Genomic DNA, 15,115 nt, shown 5'->3' with positions numbered 1-15,115 from the left:
AAACGTATAGGTTCATGTTTCTGAACATGGACGCAGCGCAAACTGAGCTTAGAAAAGAGTTTGTAGTTCATATTTAGAGTTTGTGTTCATGTCAAATCTAATAATGACGTCCAGGAATATTCCTCATATGACACAGAGATAGAGTGAGACGTTGATTTTATGTTGAATTAGAATTACTGATAGAGTCATCAGCACGTGTAGTTCAGCTCAAATTAAAATCTTCGTTTGAAGCAAACAGCACGCATAGTAGCATTCTGAAATGAAAATAAAAAAGATATGAATAATTTTAAGTGGACGATATAGGACTAATACAAAGAAAAGTAGGTTAATTAAAGAAAGAGGACAGGTGAGGCCAAACAAACTAGACTGCTGTGCAGCTATGAGCCAGAAGAAGGAATGTTTGGATGCTGAATAATGTTGCGAGGCTTCTTCCTTCCCCCCCACAGGCATGAGTTTAGCACAAGTTTCAAACAGGTTCAGGTGTAACAAAACAAGCACTGAGCTGTTGTTCCTATAGGGTTAAGGTCAAATACTCTTAATGCACTTTATGAGTCTTATTACTCCACTGAATATTCACTTGTGAAAAAACAGATGCTCAACTGTATCAACAGTATAAAAACATAAGGTTGAATGATCTCATGTGACCTTGAACTTCAAATCAAACAATATGTATAACTCTGAATGCATTAAATACAATTGCCTTCGGGAAGGTAATTATACCTGGGGCTGTATTCACGAAGCCTCCAAAGTACTAAAAGCTGTTAGTGACAAAAAAGTGAAGAAAATTCTAAGAATCAGGACATTTTCTAAGAACTTCCCCTTAAAGTCAGGACTAGATCCCTGTAAAGATGAAAGTTATTCACACAGCTTCTAGCCCTAAAGAGAGCTCATAAGGTGACAAACTGTGAGGAGTGAGGAGGACTTTTAACAGGATGAAGAGTTTCTCAAGCTGAGGAGAAAACAGAGAAAATTTCTTCAAACACTACATGACCATTCATCTTTTTCACTCAAAGTTGCGCCAAACAGACAAAAATGATTTATGCAAAAATGTCATTGCATCTATGATTTATTTCAGTGAATAGTAAGACATGCATGTTGAGTTTGTCTCCATGTGCTCACCTCCACAGGTGTATCCAATAACTAATTAAGACCCTTTACCTGCTGATGTAACTATAAGCATGTGAAGAAGCTGCTGCAGCAGTGAGCGTCTGATTTCAAACATGTTGTAGGCTATATACTTTAAAAGACGTCTTACAAATTATCACAAATATGTTCATTCCATAGTGTTCATAATTACACAATGTCTGACTTTTTTTCCTCCATTTTCTTGGATCAACCAATCACAGCTTCTGAAAAAATAGCACACCTCCTCACTAAGGCCTAGTCCACACGTAGGCGGGTATTTTTATAAAGTGGAGGTTTTCCTCCCACCTTAAGAAAAAGTAATCCTGTCCACAAACCCTAAATTCCCAAAAACATCTTTGTCACAGCTTTCATGAGCACGTTAAGTCAAAGACGACTTCCTGGACAGGCTGAAATGTTCTCACTATTCCTCTGCAATGACCATTTCATTTTACAAAGTTGTCCATTCAGGCGCCTCTGCCCGTCAACATAGCGTGAACACTAGCTTGTTTACGTCTGCTGTCGTTCTAATCTCATGTAAACAAAAAGTGACAGCGTCGCACAATGATGTCCAACGGAGCACAGCATGACCCACAGCATGACCCAAAAACACTTTAAAGAGAGTTTCTGACAATCTTCACCCTGGAAGGAGTTTTACAAAAGCTGTGTCTTCAGTGACCCAAAACGTTGTTTGTATTTTACAAAAGACCAAAACCCACAACAAAAAAAAAAAAAACACCTACGTGTGGACTAGACCTAAGATTAAAGTTTCGGTCTCTACCGAGCTCAGAGCCTGACAATGTTCCTAAATGACTAAAAACCTTTGCTTAGATTCTCAGAATGTTTGTGAATACGGGCGCTGGGCTTTTGTTTCTCTCTTAAAATAGAGAGCAAAGCAAGCAAATAACTAAAGTTCATTCATTACCCTACATGGAAAACCCAATCGTATTATCAAGAGTTTTGCCCTTTCATCAGATTGAGAGATTAAAAGTATAAAAAGCAGCAGTGTGAAACACTGGGAGCTGTTTCTGAGGAACATAGTCCTCTACTGTGACAGGCAACACAAACATATTCAGTATGTGCAAACAGAGAGCATGTGAGGTGAAGTTTTTATATCACCATAAAGTAGAACATAAACATGTTGACTTTCATGTCTCTCATGTACAAACAATGGGTCTCAAGTGTTCATTAGTACATGTGGAGGTAACCAGTGAGGCTTCCCAACTATTGAAGTACTGTTGAGCATCTTATAAATGATGAGGACTCACAGACTTCACAATCATTCAGGAGTATGCAAACCCTACAGACACTTTGATCCTGCCGCTGTCAGCCAAGGGCACACCATGGCACACAGTCAAGCTTTTAGATTATGAGAGACACAGAGAAACTTCATTTCAAGTTTTAAAGAAAGAGACATACAGACTATTTGAAATATTCTTCATTTAAAACATGAAAAAAATATTTGTCCTGTTAACTAAGTGCAAAACGATTTATAAAAGTTTGAGGTTTTTTTCAACATCTACAATTTTGTGCCTTGTGGTTTTCACCTTTTAAAAAAAGCCAGATTAAGTTAAAGGTTTTTTTATTTCCTGTGAAAAACTAAACGTGTGTTTCAAATCAATCAATCAATCAAACTTTATTTATATAGCACCTTTCAGACAAATTAAATTGCAGTTCAAAGTGCTTTACAAGAGTGCAGAAAAGTTATTGACAGAAAGTAGTTTATAAAATCATTGAGAGACCAATGCACACCAATAAGAATACAAAAATAAAATATATGTATAAAAATAAAATACAATAAAATAAAATACAACACATAAAAGCAACAAGAAATTAAAATAAATATATAAGAGGAAAATATTTAAAATTGTAGTAGGATAAAAAGACAATACAGTAATGTTAAGATTTGAATTGATATAACTCAGCCAGACTGAATAAATGAGTTTTAAGACTGCGTTTAAAAAACTCGATATTCTGGGCTCCTCTCAGACCCTCAGGAAGGTTGTTCCACAGTCTCGGAGCATAACAGCTGAAAGCAGTATCGCCAAAGGTTTTTGTCCTGCTCTGTGGAACAACTAAGAGAGAGGAACTGGAGGATCTGAGGGGCCGTACTGGTTCATAAGCTAAAATCATATCTGACAGGTAGTCTGGTGCAAGGCCATGTAATGCTTTATAAAATAATAAAATAATTTTAAAATCAACACAAAAACTAACAGGCAACCAGTGTAAAGATTTTAAAACAGGTGTGATGTGTGCTCTCCTTCTGGTCTTAGTCAGTACTCGTGCGGCAGAGTTTTGTAGTAGCTGAAGCCGATTTGCTGTGTTTTTTGGAAGAACAGAAAGGAGAGCGTTACAATAGTCCAGCCTGCTAGTAATAAAAGCGTGCATTAGTCTCTCTGTTTGGCTCAGAGAGACAAATGGCCTCACTTTTGGCGATGTTTTTCAGGTGGTAAAATGCTGTCTTTGTGACACCCTATACGTGGGCCTTAAAATTAAAATCTGAGTCAAAGATCACCCCAAGATTCCGTGCTTCTTGACTTGACCTATTTTTTTTTAGTTTGGGGGCCAGTTTCTCTCTCTGAACCGATGATTAAAACCTCTGTTTTGTCCTGGTTGTTTTGTCCTGGTTGTTTTGTCCTGGTTGAGCTGCAAAAAGTTCTGTGACATCCAGGATTTTATATCTAAAATACAATTAAAAAGTGAGTGGTGAATTTGACTGGTGTCATCAGGAGACACGGCCACATAGAGCTGAGTGTCATCAGCATAGCTGTGGAAAGAGATTCCGTGCCTCCTGATGACACCACCCAGGGGTAAATGTACTTGAAGCGTCTTTGCAGCCGTATTGTAAATCATATTTTAACATGTTGATGTGATGCACTCGGTCAATATGTTCTCGTAACCTCCGTGAGGTCAAGATGAAGACTCAGGGTTTCTCTCCGTTCAGAGGAGCTTCATGTGCTGTCATCTTACAGTGACGCTCATGACCTAAACATGAAGTTGTAAATGTCATGCATATCTGTTTTTTTTCTCTCCCCAAAAACAGGTCTTTGAGGTTCCCTGCATTTGAACTGGCCTTATCTCACAGCAGTTCACTTTGTAATATGCCTTGACACTTGCACTTTATCTTGATCTTGATGCCTCTGGACATGAACATACTGTAAGCCTTGTAGACTGTCTGCACTTAAACACAAACACACACTGTCTCCTCCGCACTCAGTCATTGCACTCTTTTGCTTTCCATTTACCATTTACTCCACTGAAAAGCATCTCTGTCAAAATCTTTCACAAACACAAGGACCTTGAAAGTCAACGCTGGTGTTTTGGTGTCAAAAGGATAAAGAGAGCCTGACAGGACATAACTGGGAATTTCCACTGTAGTTAGGACATCGTGAAAACTGTGACACTCACTCCTTCCTGTGTTTGTGTTTCTTTTGGATGATGTTAACCCTGTGAAAAAAAAAAAGAGAAACATGATATCATGGAAGCCACCTGTTAAAATACACTCACATGCTATTTAAAGCCAAATTCTTGTCAAGATGCTCCAAAAAAATCAATCAGAGCAGAGTTTTAATAAGAAGGACAACATGTTAAATCCAAGTTTCCTTTTTTTACATTCTTTACTGTTAAAGGCTGTTATACTGCAGTGAGGGTGTTGGTCATTACATGTTTCCGCAGCTAAGAACACATTACAGATCAACCCTTTATGTTTTCATCTTCCCTGAGGACTTAAACCAAACTGAACATTACTGCAGCATTACATAAGGCATGAAGGTACTTTCTAAGTACATTAACAAAAGCTCACTATAAAGAATACAATGTGCTTCAGCTGGCTCAGAGTATAAATCAATTACTTGGCAGACAATAATGAATGTTATTTCATCAGATAATTGTGCCATTAGCTTTGAAAACGACAGCAGGAACATTAGAAATGGTTTTATTACACTGCTCCCTCGTTGGCCTGTGTCACTGTTCCCAATTATTCAAACCATCAGCTTCCAGATGAAGATTAATACAACTTTAATCAGAGGCTGACGATTGAAATTAAATATTACAGCACTAGCTGTTGACTGTGCGACCACTTTTGCGTTCACTAAAAAAAGCTAACTTGACCTCCTGTAAACAAAAAGCCAGAATGAATCTTTCACCATAGAAAACCTCAAACAGATGTTTGTAGCTGCTGTGTCCATGATGTACACAAGCAGCACACAGTACAGCTTGTGCTTTATCATCCATTGGTCTGAGGGTGATTGAAAAAAGTCAAGGGCCACTTACCCATCACAGTCGTTTCTGTTTTGAGACAGAAGAAGCAGGCACAAGAACATGGGGATCACACCAGCAGTGGCATTTAAAATGACAAAATCTAGTCATAGTAATCACTCCCACACTTGGATTCCCAGTAATTGCCCATTAGCAAGCTGTCTTGAAAGTGCTGACCTTTGGGAACAGAGAGTTGGGGTATCAAAGGGGAGTGATGTTGGAGGATTTAACGTTTATTCATGTCAGGAGGTGTGATGGCAGCAGGTTCTCTAGCTCAGAAAGATTTGTTTTGGGCTTTTTATTTGACTTCAAGGACTTACATCCCCAGTAGAGGTAGTGTGCTGCTGCAGGAATCTTCTTAAACCTGGAAATGGATAATCATTTTTTGCAATCCCAGTTCCAATCAATGTATTCATTAAAGTTAATGGTATGTTTGAATGGGTTCAGAGGCCTGAAATAAGGTTTAAATAATTCAGTGATTATTTTTCTGTTTGGTCCTTGGTGTAGAAAATGTGAAAAGATCCACTGATGGGTTCTGAATCTTTGACCGGTCTTAATAAAGGCAGGGGTTGTATGGGACATTAAACTTCAACATGTTGAACATTGATAAGATGAAAACTTAGTGGGGAAGACTTTTAATTCAGTCGAACTTGATTAACCGATTATATTTTTGTAGGTTAGTTTTTTTACTTCATGAATTTTATTTGAGCATCAAAAATTGTAAGAGTGTGCATAACGTGGTGAGGCTGCTGATGACTGGTTATCCTACTCTTTTGTCTACATACGGTGGGCTGGAAGCTATTTTTATTCATTTTTTCTGAATTCATATGATATTTTATGTTATTGTTGTTTTTTAAGTTAAGTCTGATATCTCTTTTTATTATTAATCTTATTATTTCCTTTCATGTATATACATGTATATGTGCAAGAGTGTAAGACAATGTAAATACATATATATATATATATATATATATATATATATATATATATATATATGTATAAAGGTTTTTTTAGTTTCTTTTATACATATCAATTTTTTAAATTATTATTAATTTGTTTTCTATATTATTCTGTAATTCTTTCTGTTTAGTCGAATATACTGTCTGGTCACTTGGGTTGGGGGGTAAGAGTATTACATTTTTTTATTTTTTTTTATTGTAAGAGTGTTTTTCACATGTGGAGATTATCATAATATCACAAATATCATTTTGTGCCGCATAACAACAGAAAATTCAATGAAAACTTTGTAACTGAGCCTTTTTGGAGGATACCAGGTCTATTTCAACTTTGGCCTACAGGAGTATATAATTCCTGCAGCACTCCTTTGGGCTTTGTAAACAGACCTATTAGAGCTGTTGTAACTGACTTCCTTAGCAGCATGTTGAACATTAGCTTAAAACAGTTCACCAGTTAGCCCTACAGCAGTGTGAAAACTTACATTTTGTTGTGTACCACTTCCTGATGTGAATGCCCCTGAAGAAGGATTAGCCTAGGAGTCAAACATGGAACACATGTGGGCTGCTGTGTGAGTGAGGGGGCTTTTGAGTGGTCATTCATTATGCTGTTATCCCTTCACCTTTATATTACTGTAACACCACTTGTGTCATTTACGTCTTCTTGGTATGTGGATTTGCACTTCATGTGATTTGAACATGGACTTCTTTCCCTGCCAATGTACTAGAAAAAGAGCTGAAACTGCAGAATCCACAATCTTCAACTTTAATGTTTGATAATTATAGAACAGTATATAGATCAACGGAAATGTTCTCTTACACTGTTAGCTGCAGTAAAGACAACAAAATAGATTTACAGTCAAACATGAGAACAGAAAGAAGAAGGCTATGCTCAGTTTATGGTTCAGATAAGCTAACATGTGAGAAGAATATGGCATGTTTAGGAAGTACATATTTACACATTTAAATTGGGTTTATTTCATATTCTTTGGCCTTAAAAACAGAATCAGTGCATCTCTTGAGTTCATATTTGCTTTTACAACCCCAGGTCGAGCAGAGTTAGTTTTTCAAAAAGTTCACAAACTATGATTTGAGACGTTTCAAAGCATACTCATATACACACACACTCACACACACACACACACACACACACACACACACACACACACACACACACATGCTTGTGAGGCCCTTGGGATGGAGAGGGACTGCAGACATTATGGTGCCTTAGTCTCTGTAGTCACTAGACTACCAGGGGACTTATCGATCTATCAGGGACGGACTCAGACTCTGTATTCAGAACATCACTGTCATGATTTACATATCTGAGAAAATACTCGTGGCACACCAAAAAAAAGATCCTTTCCTCTCCCTGGTGCATTAAAAAAGTGACTCAGAAAAACATGCTTAGTCTAGATATGGGAAATGCAGCCTTTTTTTCTCTTCAGGATCCCAGTTATTAAAGCTTGATGACCATGCATGGGCTCCTCAAAAGTACCATCATTACTTGTTCTTACATGTCAAGGCTGCTGACCAAGGGCGACCGGGCATTTACCATCAGAGCCCCAAAGCTCTGAAACTCCCTGCCCGAGGAAATTAGGCTGGCAAACTCATAACCTGTTCTTAAATCTCTGATTAAAACATGTTTTTTATAGGGAGGCCTTTTGAAATGATTGATTGGTAATTCATGTGCTGCTGTGTTTTATTTAATTAGTTCTCTTATTCATCATTTTGTAATTTCCCCAGGTTTTTCTCTAATATTTCTTTTTTAATCAGCCTATGATGTAATTTTGTTTTACTCTATGGATTCTGTGAAGCACACTGTTTAGATAAGTGCTGTGTAAATGTTATTGTTATAATTATGAAGGCTGAGCAGACTGTAGGCCAAATAAACAGGGTGCAAACTTCCAGCAGTTTCTCTAACAGTCTGAGAGAATGTGTCATCGAGCTCCAGTGAGCATGTGGCAGATTATGTCAGTACACATCCCTGTGGATTGCCCTCCGTGCACTTCTCAAACCCTGAGAGACATGAAGCATTTGACATGACTTAAACTGAAACTACAATCTGATGCTGCAGGGAGAAACTTGAGTTTTAAAAGATTAGAGGAGGACCCGGCGGTTCTTGTGTGCAAACATCCATGGCTTTACACTTCAGACGCCTTGATGTTGATGTCTGGCTGTGGAATTCACCTGCAGGATAAAGGCAAGGATAAGGATTTAAAAGTATGAGCTTAAACTGTTTAGATAATCAGAAGTGCTTCAAGGGCTGATTCCAGTTAAGAGTTCATATGCACAGGCTTTCTGCAATAGACTGTTGGCTGAGCCCCTCAAGTGAAAGGGTCTTCAATATGGATGGCTACATTCTTCATATCGGCCTAACAGACTGAAGAACTAAAGCTAACAGGTCCCAAGATAAAAAGCTTGTGATCCATTACAATGGTTTGTGTTACAGTGAAAAATTAGTTAGTGTGCAGGTATGATTAGAAAGAATGTTCATTGAAATAGAAAGGTTGTTCATGAGCTTTAACTGCACCCGTATCTTTGTTAAATGCAACACTGAATCCTTCAACCAGCATCAAAGAGCTGCTAATGTTAGCTGTTTAATTTACCACTCACACACATTCAATAAACACTCCTAAGTGGATGTAATATGTTTTAATAAGTGTGTAGACATCACAGGCAGAATGAAGGGTGAAAGAAAAGGATGCTGGGGGGCCAACATATATCTCTTTCAAAAACCTGTATATGATCCATCCAGTCAAACTAAGGACAAAGTAGCCTTTGGCTTGTCATATGTATCATGTGTTCTTAAATGACCTGATTTTTCCCCCGACCCTGTCACACAAGGAAAAGAGAAAACAGGACTGTGCCTGATTTATAAGCACATTATCTAATTTCAAAAATACTGTGAGTGTCCGACGTCTCTGTTTATCACGAAATCCCAGATGTGCTGACTTACCAAACCTTTTAAATGTGTGTTCCTGGTCATGGTGTTCAACGCGCATTACACTTTAAAGCTCTTAATCTTCATTCAGCAGATGAATCAAAAATCCTTTAGACTCCAGATAAGTACCATATATAGGATACTTTTATGGCTCTGTGTATTATAAATGTCCACCTCTATTAGATCCTGTGATTTAATTAAGTGCTCTTTGTAAAATATGATTACATGGAGCTCTGGGAAAATATTGAAATAATATCCAAATCCCTCCCCTGGTTATAACTCATGTGGATCACATGCTGGTGACTTTTTCCCCCCACATACTGAAATAAACCGGTGCATTCAGATCCAACCTTCTTCTTTCGTTTCATATATTTACTAGTATTCAGTGAAGTGCTGTTGAATGCTCTTAAAAAAAAACATCACTGAGGACATGACATGCAGCATGTACATCATTTATTTCAGTACAAATCTTACAGCACATTCACTTGCTTCATGTCATAAATACCACAAGACACCACATTTTGTAACAGGCATTACTTTAACAGTGACAAAAAGTTGTGCGAAAAATAGCTGGCAGACATTTAGTAAACATTCAGGTTTTCACTCTGGCAATAAAATACAGCCTCACATAGATGTATGAACCATGAATCAGTATTTAGCACATACACATGCATCAGTTGTTCAGAACCTTCAACAACATCTGTGCTCACATTCATGTTTCTCGTTTTTTTAGTTGCAAACAGGAAATGGAACTTCTGTAACAATATTATGGCACATCTGAAGAGGAAAAACTCTTCATCAAGGTATAAATTATTTATAGTCAATGAAATCGAATGAAAGTGCTTTACTTTGATTGGTAACCTTAGTCGAACGTCTGTCCAGGGAACTGAATGTTCATTTAATGCATCAGCAGATGTGATGTATGGTCCCAAACCCTCAGCTGAGCCTGGAATGTAGTCGTGTCAGCTAAACATTTCAACTGTCCCTATAGCGTGAAGACATAAATCTCATTCTTTCAAGGTGTATCATGAAAGAGGTCATGACTCAGAGGCAGCTACGGTGCAGGGAGAGGCCACTGCCAGGAGGGAGCAGTGTGGATGTATAGCTCACAACCTGCTCCACTTGGACGTAAAGAGCTCACTATGAAAAGGAAATGGCACCACATGCCACAAGCACATCAACCACAAACAGCTAGAAGACATGCAAACAATTACTAACCCTAACCCTAGACAGATGAGTTGAATTCTGGCCCCTTTTTATCCATCAAGCATTGTCTCATTAATTCAAAGTCACTGCTTGGATTCAGTTAAAAAATGGTCATATATTGAAATCTTGAATCTTTATCTGTTTTGTGCTTTTTGCTTGTTTTGATTAAAAGTGCTGAAAAATAAATTCCCTGGAGAACATTTGTAATGACATTCAACCCCTGGATTTACACTGCTGTAAATCCATGAACAAGAAAAAACAGAAAGAAAGATCACCATCGTGAAGAGCTTGTTTTTCACATGGCAAACATTGACGTAGGATGACACTGTGGTTACGTCTACTCCTAAGGCCTTTGACAACAGCACAGAACAAACCCACACATACAGTACAGCACATTGAGGTTCCTCTGAGGGAACAAAGTTCACAGTTTTGACAGAGTCTGCTGACTGAACTCCAGAGGCGAAGTTACATGCACTAAAACACAGGTCACTAATACCGATTTAGACGGGCACAGAATCCATGTCACCCCCTCCCTGTCTGCCTTCAGGAGCCACATTTAGCATGCTGTCACTTTGATCAGAAACACGAGGGAACGCCAAATCTGTTGAGATGTGGTTACGTCTGCAGAGCATCTTTAATGCTGCTATTGAGCATAATGATCCAGCAAGCCGTTTAGTGTGATACATGTGGGTGACTTTTCCCCATTCAAGCCCTGCATGCTGAGAGCAAACTGTCCATTAGTCAAAAGATGAACCTTACGTTCATTTCAGGTTGGCCCCTTTAGATTTAAAACTTAGAATTTAGAAATGTATACTTTCTAATTGTCTGCTGTCTTTGATCAGGGGTTTATCGAATTCTACAGCTTAACGGTGGATTGATTTGTGTTTATTGGGTCTTGTTCAGCTGGATGTGTTGCATTTGCTGAGGCTACACACAAAGCAGCATCTGAAGCAGGCAGCAGAAGATGAGTGAGAAAAAAAAAAAACTGTCACAGCTGAGAGCCTGCTCAGTGGACTCATAACTAATCCTAATGTTAGACTGATTTCATACAGATACAGATATTGGTTTACAGTGAGGAGACTTGGAGAGATTTCATAAAGATACACATCTATGTTTACAGTGAGGAGACTCTGGGAAATGTCAAGGAGCGCCAACAAAGGTGCAGCTGAGGATGGTTTTTCTCATCTCAGTTTATAGGCCTGAGAAGTCGCCACCAACAAGTTCCCGAGTCTGGAACTATGTTATCACTCGGTTATTAAAACGCCCTGTTTATTACTGTGGGTGGTTTGTACCGCTTGTGCCATGGCTAAGGAAACGGCGTCTCTGGTTTCAGTAAACACTGACACACAGCAACCACAAAAACCGGGTAAATAAACAAGGCTTGTATAACAACTTGTTGCCTCTGACAGAAACGTTGAGGGCAAGATAGAAAAACCTTACACTTACAAAATATTTTTAAAAAGTACCAACAACTGTTTTACATGTCACACAAATCACCCTGTGGAATGAAGATTGACTGTACAGTAGCAAAAATGTATATTTGAATGTAATCAGCTGTAAGCTTTGAAGGTCAATACCAAAGTTTAAGCCAATTATCAATAACTCCATCTGCTCTGCACTTAAATATATTAAATATATTCAGGGCTGATAATAGAAACTGGCTATTACAACATGTACAAACTTGCCAGCTTTTCATACAACCTAAATTGGATGGCCTCAGGCGTTACTCAGCATGCAGCAGGGAGATAAAGATAATTTTATATCTCTAGTATTTAGAAACTCCCTGAAACTGGCTGTAAAAGCACAGGGGGACAGGGCCTCACAGCATTTCTGAGCAGTAAGGCGACAGGCTGACAGAGAGAGAAAAAAGAAGCGAGACAGGTTCGGTTAAACCTGTTGTAAATCATCTTTGACACCGAGGCAATCCATCAGAAAAAAGGGGAAACAAAAAAAAAGCCAAATTATAACTTTGGTTAATTTGGAATGTATTACTTTTTAACAAAGCACCAAAAAGACACTCAGATCCAATCTCCTCATTTTCTGAAAGAACTCAGTATCCATGCTTGCTTGGCATGCCTGAATATAATTTACTGTAAAGCCTCCAACAGCGTTTTATTTGAGTTTCAAAAGATGTTTTTAAGCCAGCTGTGTGATATTTTGCCAAAGACTCTGAGCTAAAAACAAAATTGTGCCAGGGAATTCAGAAAGATCAACGGTGACATAATGCACAGACAGTTAGTAGAGTTAATAAACAGCTTCAATACTTCCCTGGGGCCAGAGAGTAAACGCCAACTTGTTTAGACAGTTAAGAAACAAATGTGAAACAACAGGAAGTAATGAGGTAGATGGAAATTACTCACAAAAAGAAATGTCACAAAAAAAAAGTGATCTACCTACAGTGTTGAGTCCTTGTGTCAAAGATAAAGAGAAATACTTCCCTCAGCTGAGCGTCTTCAAAGCAGTTTGTAGAGATTCCACCAGTCAGTCAGACTGGCTCTACCCACATTACTCAATTGGAAAAAAAGAGTTTTTGATAGCAGTGTAAACATGTCTGGGTTGCCCAACTCTCAGCGTGCCAAGTTTCTAAAGGGCAGTTGTTATTGTGGATAAGCCTTTGCTGCAGTTCCCATTGGGGTCCACTGATCTGTCCACAGCACTGCAGACCCCCGCCCCCTTCCCCAGACACCCTTCATTGGCGTCAATGTCCTCCGAGCTGCCCTTACTCCTCCCCTGCTGCTCGCTTTGCCAGCTGTGCCTGCTGTATACGTAGCCGTTCACAGGCCCCGAGTGACTGAGGTGGCTCCTCTTCATGCAGAGGATTTCTTTGAAGGCGTATCTGAACTCAGGACTCCGGCAGTAAATGAGTGGGTTGAAGGCCGAGTTGGCGTAACCTATCCAGTTGAGTATCCTGAAGGTGAGGTCGTGGTGCAGCTCCTTCCATATGGCCACCATCACGTTGAAGAGGAAGAAAGGCAGCCAGCACAGAGTAAAGATCCCCATGATGATGCCTAAGGTCTTTAGAGCTTTGTGTTCCCGCAAGCAAAACTTGGCCTTCTTCTGGCCGCGTCCGTTGTTAGCCTCGATAGATTTGAGGTTGCTGTTGTCACCGCTGTTGTGAAAGCGTCCAACACTTTGGTCAATCTTCTTAAGCTGCCGTTTAGCCTCCTGGAAAACCCGGCTGTAGACAAACACCATGATGACCAGCGGGATGTAGAAGGAGACGATGGAGGAGGTGATCGCGTATGCCATGTTGGTGTTGAACTCACAGCAGGTACTGTTGTTCATGCAGTCCTTGGCTTCTTTATCATCCGATATCCACCACTTCATGTGTATGGGCAGGAACGATATCAAGGCGGCGATCACCCACAGCAGGACGACCACGATGCGAGCCCTGCACTTGGTCAGCATGGACTGGTATCTGAAGGGAGACGTGATGGCCAGATATCGATCTATGGCTATGACGCACAGGGTCTCGATGCTCGCGGTCACACAGAGCACATCGGTCGCCGTCCAGAACTCGCACCAGAAACTTCCAAAGTGCCAGGTCTTAAAGATGATGTAACAGGCGCCGAACGGGATCACGATGAGACCCATGACCAGGTCGGCGCAGGCCAAGGACGTGATGAAGCAGTTGGTGACATTCTGGAGACGCTGGAAGCGGGCGATCGCCGTTATGACCAGGATGTTTCCGAAGACGATGCACAAGACGAGCAAGGACATGACCATGCCCAGCAGGACCATTGTTGCCTCGCTGTAACCCTCCCTGCTGTCTGAGGAGGAGTTGTTCATCCCTGCGCTCACATTGAGGCTTCCTGGGGGGGGGGGGTTGTACTACCAATCTGACGACCATTCATGGGTAACACACATACACACAAACACACACACAAAAAGTCACAGTTTAAATCTAACATTTGCCGGATAAGAAAATAAATAAATAGAGATATAATGTATGCATATGACACTGATGTCAAAATAGCACTAATGAGTCTGTTGCTAATATTATTTTGAAAAATAAACAAGTTAAATAAAAGGCACAAACAACACTAAACAATAACATAAACACTCCAAATAAAAATAAAAGTACAGACCTCCACAGGTTGTTTTTTTGTTTCCTGCCACCCATACAAAGTAGTTTTCACCGAGTTCCTGAAAAGTATTCACTGTCACATGTCCTTTCTGTGTACTGTCTACTCCTCTTGATCTCCGTGTGTCTCACTCACTTAGTCCTTCAGTTGAGCCGTCTTCCCTCTAATGCTCTCCCAAGCTATTTGTCAGAGCCCTTATAACGTGCAGTGATGACATCATGGTCAGTGCTCAGCCAATCAGGCAGCCAGCCTGCAGAGGGTGCTGAGAGCTCCGGAGAGTTTGAACACATTGTCCCTGCTGCAGGGCTGCATGTGTGAAGAGCTGCAGACACTAAAGAAGACCTTTTTCTTCATCTTTCAAAACAATGCATAAAATATCTCAAAAGTTTTCTTAATGCAAGAACTGTGTGTTAATTTAAAATAAGTAAAATATGGGATGTTGCAGCTGTAACAGCCTGTAAGTCTGGATCTGATTAAAAACAGGTGAAGACATTCTTTGAGTCGTTGTAAAAAGAAGAGAATTTTGGTTGTGCATGTAATCCAACTGG

At 39.6% G+C, this 15,115-nt stretch overlaps 1 protein-coding gene across 1 annotated transcript; it reads right to left on the bottom strand.

The window, feature by feature from the left end:
• Window positions 1–9,712: 9,712 nt before the first annotated feature.
• On the bottom strand, window positions 9,713–14,753 carry adrb2a (adrenoceptor beta 2, surface a). The gene is made up of 2 exons (XM_020629731.3): window positions 14,571–14,753; window positions 9,713–14,321 (listed from the first exon to the last, which is right to left on the bottom strand). The coding sequence occupies exon 2, from the start codon at window positions 14,269–14,271 to the stop codon at window positions 13,066–13,068; it is 1,206 nt and encodes a 401-aa protein (XP_020485387.1). The 5' UTR covers window positions 14,272–14,321; window positions 14,571–14,753; the 3' UTR covers window positions 9,713–13,065.
• Between the last annotated feature and the right edge of the window lie 362 nt (window positions 14,754–15,115).

The sequence above is a fragment of the Labrus bergylta genome, chromosome 9 (genome assembly GCF_963930695.1).
Source record: "Labrus bergylta chromosome 9, fLabBer1.1, whole genome shotgun sequence".
NCBI lineage: Eukaryota > Metazoa > Chordata > Actinopteri > Labriformes > Labridae > Labrus > Labrus bergylta.
The sequence above is the reverse complement of the archived record's forward strand: the minus strand, read 5'-3'. Positions and strand labels throughout refer to the sequence as shown.

Coding starts and splice junctions, on each gene's coding strand:
- adrb2a (XM_020629731.3), bottom strand. CDS start 14,271: ATGAACAACTCCTCCTCAGACAGCAGGGAGGGTTACAGCGAGGCAACA.